The 12568-nt window shown below is 37.2% G+C and overlaps 1 protein-coding gene across 1 annotated transcript in view; it reads left to right on the top strand.

Moving 5' to 3' along the window:
- The window catches only part of LOC134358796 (metal transporter CNNM2-like), a 158155-nt gene that overhangs the window by 104355 nt on the left and 41232 nt on the right, over positions 1 to 12568 (top strand). The window contains exons 2-3 of the mRNA XM_063071294.1: positions 6331 to 6474; positions 8241 to 8378. Of these exons, the coding sequence (XP_062927364.1) occupies positions 6331 to 6474; positions 8241 to 8378 (282 nt within the window). The remainder of the gene's footprint in view (positions 1 to 6330; positions 6475 to 8240; positions 8379 to 12568) is intronic.

Below are 12568 nucleotides of genomic sequence, written 5' to 3'. Positions count from 1 at the left end.
TCAAGTCTTGAGATTACTAAGTGCATCTTGTCAAATCTTATAGGCCCTTAGTCAACAATGCAACAACACCAGAGTTTGTGGAGTAAGGACCACAGAGTTCTAATTGAAGTAACACATAAAATTCTGGAGGAACTCAGCAGGTCTGACAGCATCTGTAGAGAGGAATAAAGAGGCAATATTTCGGGCTGAAACTCTTCATCAGAATCAGGTTTAATATCACTGGCATATATTGTGAAATTTGTTGTTTTGTGGCAGCAGGACATTGCAGTACACAATGAAAACTATAAATTGCAATAAGAAATATAAAAAATTAAATTAAATAGGTAGTGCAAAAAGAGAGGAAAAAGTAGTGACAGTTCTTGGCCCGAAACATCGACTGTACCTCTTCCTATAGATGCTGCTTGGCCTGCTGCGTTCACCAGCATTTTTTGTGTGTGTTGCTTGAATTTCCAGCACCTGCAGATTTCCTCGTGCTTGCGTTTGAAAAAGTAGTGAGGTAGTGTTCATGGGTTCAGTGTCCAGCCAGAAATCTGATGGCAGAGGGGAAGAAGCTGTTCCTGAAATGTTGTATGTACGTCTTCAGGGTCCTGTACTGCTCCCTTGATTGTAGCTATGAGAAGAGGACATGTCCTGGGTTATGAAGATCCGTAATGGATCAGGATTGAAGGGTCTCATCCCAAAACCTCTGCTCTTCATTACCCTCCGTAGATGCTGCTTGACCTGCTGTGTTCCTTCAGCATCTGGTGTGTGTTACTCTGGATTTCCAGCATCTGCAGAATCTCATGTTTATGATCTTTAATTGGAATTGGCTTATGATTGTCACATGTATCAAGATACAGTGAAAAGCTGGTCTTGCATAGTGTTCATACAAGTCGAAACGTTACACAGTGTATTGAGATGAACAATAAAAGAATGCAGAATAAAGAGGTAACAGTTACAGAGCAAATGCAGTGCAGGTAAACAATGAGGTGCAAGATCATAATGAGGTAAATTGTGAGATTAAGAGTGAATATTCAACAGTAGAGTATAAACTGTATTTTAGCCTTCAGGCTTTTGTATCTTCTATCCAATGGAAGAGAGGAAACAAGAGAATGTCTGTGTTAAATGGAGGTCTTTGATGATGAGCATGTTTATTAAAGGTGCTTCCAACACTAAGTGCAATGATAAGAACACAATTATTATTGCAACTGTAGCATTATCTTTAGATTTATAGATTATGTGTCAGTCATATGCAAAGCAAATTATTGTACAAAATTGTTCTGACAGGGGCTCAGAAATGTAATTGAAGCCAGGTAGCTATTTTAAATTCAAGTCTGTCATTGTGAAAATGTATCTACGCAAAACTACTTATATTTTTGTTAGCTATTCTTAGCTGTTTGATTCAAAAGACATAAGAATACAAAAATTTAAGTTTTAGAATGTAGGTGAATGCAATCGTTCTAGAAATCTTATTATATTTCTGTGCTTTGTGTATTAACTTGATGCATTGCATGATAAGATGACAAGTCAGTAGAAGGCCAATTTCAGGTGGCTTGGCTGTGGAATTTTAGGATAGCAATAAAGTGGTATTCATTCGTGAACCTGCATAACATTGCAATATTTAATTTTGGGGATTCTGTATAATGAAAAGTAATATATATTCCTCATATTTCCAATGGAGAACTGGGTGAAAAAGTCAATTATGGCTGAGATAGGTACCACAATTCCTAAAGTTTTTTCATTGCAGATTTCTCAGGTCCAAATAAACTTAAATAGAGGTTGTATTCGTTTGAGAGGCTAATTGTGCAGTAATTATGTTTTGTTTTAATACAATATGGTATTGTTGTTTGTATACATATCTTTAATACCTAAGTTTTGATATTTGTGTTTGTTAGTGAAAGATCCCAAAAGGAGAGTGATATCATTTTTCAAGCTGGTTTTGATCATAACAGGATGCTTTTTGCATTTGTTCATCTTACTACTTCCACTAAAAATAACTTGAAATAAAAATGGCAGAGAAGTTGTCATTTAAAAGGTAATGAACAACTAAAAGAAACAATGCTCAGACATGAGTGTGGTGCTTTATGTGAACCTAACCAAAGCTCTTCCATTCTGTAATCCACCCACCTGAGGGTTAACTTTAACCAAAGTCCAAAGAATAACTTAAAAGTTAATTTATCATAGTCTGAACTATCACTGGTTGCACGAGATACGAATGTAATCGATTGGTGTATTTACGTATTAGATCATTTCCTTTATTTAGAAGAATTGGATGGATTTTTAGATTGAAAAAATATCTTAAAGTCTATCACATCCTGTAAAAGGTGAGCTTGAGTAGTCTTTTCCAGGATGTTGAAAATGATTATCTACTGTAACTGAATATAAAATATGGGAATTGCTAAGAACTTTGCTACAAAACAGGTTATCGTTAGGCAGCAACTTGGAATTAAAACTAATTGATAACCAGTGAATGGAGTTTAAAAATGCACAAGCTTTACACTTTTCCATTCTATCAGCTTGTAAATTGCGGGCTGATACAGTCAACTGCTAACTTTTGCATGAATGACTGAAATAATGTATTCACAGAAGCTTTAAAGAAGGCTGTGCTTGTTTCAGATAAAAAATATCCATTGTTCAGGGAAAAAAAATCTCTTCTAGTTTCCTCAGTTAAGGATTCTTAAATGAATTTCTGAGATTTTATTTTAATACAACTAGTTTGGTTTTTATGAATATGTAAAACACCATTAGTGACAATCCTTTCCCTCTTTCAAAATGATGATGATGTAGGGGGCTGTCACAGCACATTTTATTTTTTAGCTGTTTATTAATGTTTAATCCTTATCTGGTAATGTAATGTTGAGAATATCTCGTGTAGATTACAAAATCATTTTCATTAATTAAGAATTTTAAAGTATTGTATTTGATTCTGCATGCGTGAATGAGTATTGTGCTATAAAACTGATTTCTAATTGCAAAATATTTACAAGATGCATGAATCTATCTTAAATTTAGTTTGAAATGGTTTGTTTGTGGGTTAAAATGTGTGGCAATGAGCTCTATTAACATAGCAACAACTGAGTCTCTGTTAATTTGAGGCGTCGGTCTCAATTCATCCAGTAATCTCCTCAGTTCAGTGGAAACCATTTGAATCGTTCTTTGTAATTTAGTTTCATTTACAGTAGGAAGCAACCCACTGAAATTCTTTCACAAATGAGAAACTCTGCAAATGTGGGAAATCTGAGCAACATGCACAAAATGCTGGAGGAATTCAGCAGGCCAGGCAGCATCTAGGAAAAGAGTACAGTTGACGTTTCGAACCAAGATCCTTTGGCAGGACTGGAGAAAAAAACTGAGGAATAGATTTAAAAGGTGGGAGAAGGGGAGAGAGAAACACAAGGTGATAGGTGAAACCTGAAGGGGGCAGGGATGAAGTAAAGAGCTGGGAAGTTGATTGGTGAAAGGGACAGAAGGCCAAGGAAGAAAGAAAAGGGGGGGAGGAGCACCAGAGGGAGGCGATGGGCAGGCAAGGAGATAAGGTGAGAGAGGAAAAAGGGGATGGGAAATGGTGAAGGAGGGGTGGGGGAAGTTTGAGAAGTCAATGTTCATCCCATCAGGTTGGAGGCTACCCAAGCGGAATATAAGGTGTTGTTTCTCCAACCTAAGTGTGTCCTCATCCCTTTGGAGGTGGCGAAAGGATAAGTGCCATGAGGGAGATCAGTGGGGAGGGACTTGCAGGGATAAGTGCCAGGAGGGAAATTAGTGTGGAGGGAGATCAGTGGCGCTACCTCCAACCAGATCCCACCACCAAGCACATCTCCCCCCCCCCCAACTTTCTGTTTTCTGCAGGGATCGCTCTCTATACGACGCCCTTGTTCATTCATCTTTTCCCCCCCCCCCCCCCACAGATCTCCTTCCTGGCACATAACCTTGCATGCGGAACAAGTGCTACACCTGCCCCTACATCACCTCCCTCACTACAATTCAGGGTCCTAAACAGTCCTTCCAGGTGAAGCAACATTTCACCTGTGAGTCTGTTGGAGGTCATATACTATGTTCGGTGCTCCTTTTGTGGCCTCCTGTATATCGGTGAGACTCAAAGTAAATTGGGAGACCACTTCGCCGAGCACCTATGCTCTGTCTGCCAGAAAAAGCGGGATCTCCCAGTAGACACCCATTTTAATTCCACTTCCCATTCTCATTCCGATATGTCCATCTGTGTCCTTCTCCACTGTCGTGATGAGGCCACACTCAGGTTGGAGGAACAACACCTTATATTTCGTTTGGGTAGCCTCCAACCTGATGGAATGAAGATTGATTTCTCAAATTTCAGATAATGCTCCTCCCCCCACTATTTCCTATCCCCTTTTGCCTCTCTTACCCTATCTCCTTGCCCACCCATCACTTCCCTCTGGTGCTCCTCCCCACTTGCTTTCTTCCTTGACCTTCTGTCTCTTTCACTAATCAACTTCCCAGCTCTTTACTCCATCTCTCCCTCCTCAGGTTTCACCTATCACCTTGTGTTTCTCTCTCCCCTTCCCACTACCTTTTAAATCTATTCCTCAGCCTTTTTCTCCAGTCCTGCAGAAGGGTTTTCGCCCGAAACATCAACTGTTCTCTTTTCTTTCATGCTGGCTGGCCTGCTGAGTTCCTCCAGCATTTTAACTGTGTTCCACTGAAATCTTTGTTACACTGTGGAATGCAAAATAAGATCAGACTCCAATTACTACTTTGTTAAGGTTGAATTTAAGTTCTCAGGTACATCATGCTGTTCATATATTGTGGTAATTGCCCAAAAACCCAGTACTCCTTTTTTTTTAAGAAACTATCCATTTGAAGTGTTGTGTAAATCTTAATCCTAAAATCACTTTGCTCCACTATGATACGTAGACTTCAGTCATACTCCATTTATGAAATGTACTACCTTGCACTTATTCACATTGAAATCTACTTTTGCCTTACTTTTTTAGTTCTAGGAGTTTGAGGAAATTCAGTACATCACCAAAGACATCCTTAAATTTCTACAGATGTACCATGAAGTGCATTCTAACTGGCTGCATCACTGTCCAGTATGGGTGTGGGCACTGCACAGGATCAAAGTAAGCTGTAGAAAGTTGAAAACATCATGGGAGCTAGCCTCACCAGCATCCAAGACATCTTAGAAGAGCAATGGCTCAAAAAGGTGGCGACAATCCTTAAGGACCCCCATCATCCAATCCAGGACATGCACTCTTCTTATTGCTACCATTAGGGCGGAGGTACAGGAGCTTGCAGGCACACACACGATTCAGAAATAGCTTCTTCCCCCCTGCCATCAGATTTCTGAGTGGGCATTGAATCCATGAATACTACCTTACTACTTCTTAAAAAATCTTTTTACACTACCCGTTCAGATTAACTTTTTTAAGGCCAAGCCCTGCTAAAGGATCCCGGCCCGAAACATCGACTATACTCTTTTCCATAGATGCCTGGCCTGCTGAGTTCCTCCAGCATTTTGTGTGTGTTGTTAACGTTTTAAAATGCGTGTTTTGTCTTTCAGCTGCTTTTATTCTCTAGTTTTAATCGTTTACAATTTTAAACACAACTTCCTTTAATTCTGATTCTGAGTCATTGATGAAAGTACTGGTCCCTATGAGCTGACTGGTGTGAGATACTGCTACAAACACAACCCTGGAAACAGTAGAACTGGGAAGCATGCATGTCCATAGCCCATCAGAAAAATCTTAGACCCCTTCTTCGGGATCAAAGACTTGACTAGTTCCTCTCCACTAACACTCTCATCTGCCTGGCAAAACTTCTGTCTTGATTCCTCACACTTTCTACAAAATCAAGGTGTAGCTATGGGCACTCGCATGGACCCCAGCTATGCCTGCGTTTTCTTTCGTCACATGGAGTTTCCTGTTCGCGTGCATTTATTAAAACAACATTCATCTTGCTTATAGCTAATTCTGAATTTAATTCTATTATCTTGCTAATGAGTTGAGCTGTACTTAGGTGAATTTATATCTAGATCATGTTTATACAGGCATATGTGAATATCATTAACACTTGTAGGAAGACATATTTGTACCTCATTTTTTAATCATGCTTTCAAGCATTTATATGTATATAAAGAATTATATTTTAAGTATTGTTCACAATTTATGCAGTTTTAACACATTTTAAATCTAATGATTATTCCTCTGGTTAATGGCCTATATTTCTGTTACAGACTTATTTTGTTAATAGTTAAGTTTGGAGATGCTACCTTTGTACTAGGGCATGCTTCTTTTTTATATTTAAGTAAACACAGCCCGTCAGATTTGCATGTGTTATATTGATTTATGTTGTTATTTCCCCTTTCGTCCTTTGTAGGTAAATCTCATCTGGCAATAGTACAGAGAGTGAACAATGAAGGAGAAGGGGATCCATTTTACGAGGTGCTTGGAATTGTCACACTAGAGGATGTAATTGAAGAAATTATCAAATCAGAGATCCTGGATGAGACTGATTTATATAGTGAGTGTTCTTGGTCTTATCCTCAGTCTATACTGTGACATGCAAACATTTCTTATTTCTTTATAATTTAACTATATTTTAGACTATAAGAAATAATTTGCATTTATCCTCAGAGTAAGTACGTACACACGCGAGTGCGTGCATGCGCACACACAAAAACACACGCACACTCCTCCAAGTATAGTGGAAGGATAAGCAAACAAAGTAATGTCTCTGCCCTTAACAGGCCATTAGTTGTCTTTGAGAACTTGCTGTTTTTGAAATGCAGGTCCTGCAGGATCTTAGTGATTTGTTTTCACTTTGACACAAAAAAATCTTTTTCTGTTAATCAGTGTCAAAAAGAACCAAATTAAATTCACTGTGATTCAAGGTTGTTAATCAATAAAACATGAAAACTTACAAGGAGGTTGTATACTTTTTATAGGCACTGTATCTAATTTGTAAGACTTAGACCCACACATTCTGAATTACAGTATGCCTTCCACTAACATCCATACTGGCTTAGTGATTTTTCTGTGTTCACTTTGTTTAATTTAACATCTTTTTCTCATGATGTTCCTTAATTTCCTCCTGTCCCAGATTTCCTAACAAAATTTGCTTGCCATTCAATTAATAGTCATCTCATCATTTCATGCGCTGCAACACCAGTCAAGGGAGAACATCCGTTGCACTATTTTGAAACTTTACTAGCTGCTTACAGCATCCGGCATGAGATAGCTTCAGTGAATGAAAGTTCAGCATTTAAATATTCCTGTTGAATAAATTAATCTTCAATTTGATTGGACAGCAAGGTTCTGTCATGGCAGAGAAAGGAAGGAAATAATTGACCTGGTTAAATAATTAAATCAACAAAATGCTGTAAACTACCTTGAAATAAAACAGAAAATGTTGGAAGCACCCATCAAGTCAAGCATAATCGATGAACAAGAAATAGGTTCAGACCCTAGACCCTTTGTCAGAATTGGTTAAGAAAGAAAAGTAGTTAGCTCTTTCTCTTTTGACTCTTTATGTGTGACTGATTGCAAGGTGGTGGGATGAGCTAGACTGTACTCATGGAGAGAGTAAACCATAAACTGCCTTGGTTCTTTTAGAAGACAAGTAGAAAACAAGTTAATTTTATTATATTCCATACTGTGTGCACTCCTCCCTTACAGCACCTGAAACCCATTTTCCTGAGGGAGGTAAAACCAGATTTAAAAACTGTAACAGTGAGTTGATGGAAATTTCATACCATTTTCAGATTGGAGCACACCTTACAAAGCCGTTTCTGTTTGTTTTTAACACTTTGAATGAGCAATGCAGCTTTGCATTGGTAAAAAGCAAATAATAATGTAAAACACAATGCTCTGAAATAGGGGTGAAAACTTCAGTAGCTACAAATACTTCTAATATTAGCAATTCTAGTTATTTTGTAGCATGCCTCCAGGTGAAAATTACATCTTTATATTGGAGTGTAAGATATAAAATGGGAATATACTTTCTATTTGAGGAAATGCAATCTTTTAAGTTTTATTCCTTAAGCTGCAGAACTATGCTTTTTTCCGATTTAATTATAAACTCAAGTGAGTTCATATAGGTTGTGTCACAGTAACTGAAAGCTTGCATCTCTGCTGGTTAAATAAAGAAAATTAATTAAATTTTGGTTAATTTAAGAAAAAATTGCTTGTTTTTAGAACCTGATTCACTTGCCAGTCATCATGTCCTGTAAACATGTTTTTATGAACTCCAATCACTTCCTCTCTTTCAACTGTCTTCCACATCTGCAGCGGATAACAGAACCAAAAAGAAAATTACACATCGTGAAAGAAAACAAGATTTCTCTGCCTTCAAACCAACAGACAGTGAAATGAAGGTCAAAATCTCACCACAGCTACTATTAGCAACACATCGTTTTCTAGCAACAGGCAAGTTTTTTGTTACGTAAAAAAAGATATATTGAAGTGAATACCGGAACTGATTATAGTAGTTATCTTGATCATAAATTCTCTATCCTGCTTCTATAATAATTGTATTGGACTTCTTGTTCCTAAGGCCCATTCCTTATACCATTATCCTCTGCAACTTTAATAGGTTTTGTTATTCTGCTCTGGGCTTCTATGTACTCCCTACATCCCTGATGATAACTTGGATCATACACTGTGCAATTTCCTCAAATTTCTGTACCCTTTTTAAACTAATATCTTTAACCTAATACTCCCAATCACCCGCTTTTACTCTAAGTACTTTTAAGTATAACCTTAGACATATCTTATGTTTAAAACCAACTTGCAGTGAAAGTGTTTATTGTTTGAGGACAAAAGTGGCAACATAATAGAACTGTTAGATCATAGTCATAACAAGGCTTAATGCAATTATTTTGTGATATTTTATTGCCCATTAATTTATGTGCTTAGGATATTGTGGTTTCATTTGAAATTTGATTTTGTTATTGGTTCCTAGGAGCTGTGATTGTTTATTTCCCGAATTGTAAAGTTCATTACAGCAGATGTGTAAAATACACAGTTCGGGGTGTGAATTTTTGTACCTCATCAGGGTGTGGATTATCTTTGGGAAAATAAAATACTGCTGTTTATCTTATATTTATCATTGAAAGCTTTCCTATCCAACAAATAGCACAAGCTTTCCGGCAACTTTTAAACAAAAAATGGCCAAATGCTATTGCAGGGATTAACAAATCAGACCGTTTGATTTCTGATGGTCATCCAAAAAATAAATGTAATATTGGTTCCAGGGGCATTTGAGGTTGAAGTGCACGAGAATTACATGCACAGTAAAAAAGAAAGCTTGTGTTAAAAAAACCACCCCCTTCCCCACCTTGCTGGTTTGAGAATATGAATTCTGTTTTGAAGAATCAGAGAATTAAACTCTGCTGCTGGCAAAGCAATCAATAATCAGTCAAGTGGTGATAAACATCCTCTGATTAACTGCTCATTCACCTAGTTTGACCTATTTGATTGTATCTCACATTACAGACAACTTGCCAGTTCATTTCAAAGGCAGTTAAACCCTTCCATTTTTAAATCCTGACCTCCTTACCTAGCCACATTGGAATCACCTTCATCATACTTGCAATAATAGTTCAAGCTTTCTACTTCCAAAAAACTTTTGGCATTTTAACAACTATCCTCATCATTGACTGCATGGTCTTCCCCTGGACTGAACTTACAGTTATTGCCTAACAATCTTTTCAAAACTTGGTATCCAACTGCCCAGATACCTATACAGCATGTTAAAAAAATAGCATGTTATTTAGTAATATTCAACAATCAGGGAAAATAGACCAACAATTTTGAAGTAAAATATAATAAGAAAACAAGTTGTAAAATGAAACTCTGCTGTAATAGTATGGGTTAACACAGTAATGTTGCAGTCTATGCTCATACAGCAGCTCTGCCACTGACATTCATGGTGGTTTTAAGCTGCCAAATTTAAGCCTAATTTGAATAGATTGCGTGGAGACTGCCCAATCCATACTGCAAGGTTAATTAATGCCAACTCCCACATACTAAAGGTGATCTATTCCCAATAGCCACTCATTTTATGTTTGTATATCGCAGGATTCATTGATGTGGTTAAAATTTTATTAGTTGAAAAATGATGCTCAAGGTAGTCTTTGGAAAATGCACTTACAGTAATGGCTACATCTGTAATGAAATGATGGAAAAATGAATTTTCCAGTATTTTTCTAACAAATAGCATAAATCAGAAAAATGTTTGCCCTTCAGAGTAATGTGTTTCTTTATTTGTTTTACCGTACTTCAATATAAGATTTACCTTGTGTTTTCAAGTATATGTACAGGTCCTATAGTGCATAGTATGCTAAGCTTCTGGGAAACTGCATAAATAATACAATTTTATATATTTTAAGCTAATTGAGTTAAATTGCTATGTACTGTGGTTTTCTTACAATGGAACAGTTGTGGCTTGGTATTGTAGCGGTTTATGTAATGCTTTACAGTGCCAGTGACCTGGGTTCAATTCCCATCGCTATGTGAAGGAGTATGTACGTTCTGCCCATGACCGTGTGGGTTTCCTCTGGGTGTTTTGGCTTCCTTCCATATTTCAAAGACATATTGGTCAGTAGACTAATTAATTACATGGGTATAATTGGGTGGGCTTATTGGGTTGGAAGGGCCTGTATCTCTATATAAAAAGTAAGTGTAGAATTATAATTTGCCAGTGTACATTTATTTGAAATCTGGGAACTTTCTCTATCATCTGGGCTATTTAGTTGGTTTTTTGACTCTTCATTTTCGTACATTTTTTTAAAAAAACTAGCAATTTTTAAAATAAAACTGGCTACCCAATTTAAGACCAAGGTCAGCTGAGAAAAATCATTGTGGAAAAACATTAAATATAGAACAATACAGCGCAGGAACAGGCCCTTAGGCCAACAATGTCTGTGCCAACCTAGATTCGAAGTGAGCTGCAGAGTGTTGTAAATTAAGTCAGTTCCATCATGGCCACTAGCCTCCATAGTATTCAAGATACCTTCAAGGAGTGGTGTCTCAGAAAGGCACAGCATCCATTATTAATGACCCCCGCCACCCAGGACATGCCCTCTTCTCATTGTTACCATCAGGAAGGAGGTATAGAAGCAACGATTCAGGAACAGCTTCTTCCCTTCTGCGATCCAATTTCTAAATGGACATTGAACCCATGATCACTGCCTCTTTACTTTTTACTTATTTTTTGCACAACTTATTTAGTTCAAATGTATATATTTTTATATATTATTTGTTTTTATTGGGGGTATGTAGAGAGTAAGCATAGCTTGTTTAGTTATTAGCTAGTCCTATTCATTACAGTAGCAGAATTATTTTAATTTGATTCTGTAGGGAAACAAGAACCTTCGAACTTTAATAACTTATTTCCTGCTGGGAAGTGTACCTCAAAGAAAGAGAGAATTTGGTTTGTTGAGTCTGTGCTAGCTATTTAGAAGAGAAATCTGGTCAATCCACTTATCTACCCTTCATTCCTTTGTTTGTTCGTTATGTGCCATGTCATATTCCTATATATTCATTCCTATATGTTTTATAAATATTGTGACATTCTGAGGTGGGGCGTGGTCGACAGCCCACCCCTACATTTCTAATGATCAGTACTGTTTATTGTTCTTGTATTAAAATGCTTTTGTGGGATTATGGTGGGAAGTTCCAGTTCATTTATTGTTACTTTTTAGCTTAGGTGTTACAGTTATTTGCTTGTGTATTGGTGGGTCACCCTAACTGTAACCGGGGTGTGTGATGGTCACCTCTTCCGTTTGTATGAGACTAGTTGGGTTCACTCTCCAGGTCATGGTGCCCGGTCTGTTTTATGGTTATCACAATAAAACGATTGTTGAGTTAACGAGCTTCCTCGTCCATCATTATGGACCAAGTGCCCACCACAATATATTAATTTAATTTTCTTTTGCAGGTTACTGTTTAATCTTTATACATTACCCAGACTAGGAGTTTAATCCAAATTCTAAACATGCATTTCCTAATACAAAGCAACACACAAAAAACTGGAGGAATTCAGCAGACCAGGCAACATCTAGGAAAAAAGTACAGTTGATGTTTCAGCCCAAAACGTCGACTGTACTCTTTTCCTAGATGTTGCCTGGCGTGCTGAGTTCCTCCAGTATTTTGTGTGTGTTGCTTGAAGTTCCAGCATCTGCAGATTTTCTCTAGTTTGTGATCGGCTTACAAATAAAAATTTTATTTCACAATGGCTTTCATGTTTTGGCCATTAACCATTAATCTGTGGCTTTTATTTTTGACTTTTCAGCTGTTAGAAGAATTTCCTTTGTTTAAATCCCTCATGATTTTTAATACTTTTCCTCACTTCCTCCTCAGTTCAAAGAACAACTGCCTTAGGTTTCTCCAGTCAACTTATGTAACTATTTCTTGAAATCATTCTCTTAAAACTTAATTGCTACCCCAGTAGAGCTTTTACAACCTTCCTAAAAGGAACTCAACTTTCCAGCTGAGGGGAGACACATCTCCTATAAAGAATGTTTGATTTAATCCTCGTTTTTCCACTATTTATAAAATTCTATGTCATATTACTCAGTACTTTATTCATTTGTCCTGATATTGTCTAAATGTTT

The sequence above is a fragment of the Mobula hypostoma genome, chromosome 19, assembly GCF_963921235.1.
Source record: "Mobula hypostoma chromosome 19, sMobHyp1.1, whole genome shotgun sequence".
Lineage (NCBI taxonomy): Eukaryota > Metazoa > Chordata > Chondrichthyes > Myliobatiformes > Myliobatidae > Mobula > Mobula hypostoma.
The sequence above is the reverse complement of the archived record's forward strand: the minus strand, read 5'-3'. Positions and strand labels throughout refer to the sequence as shown.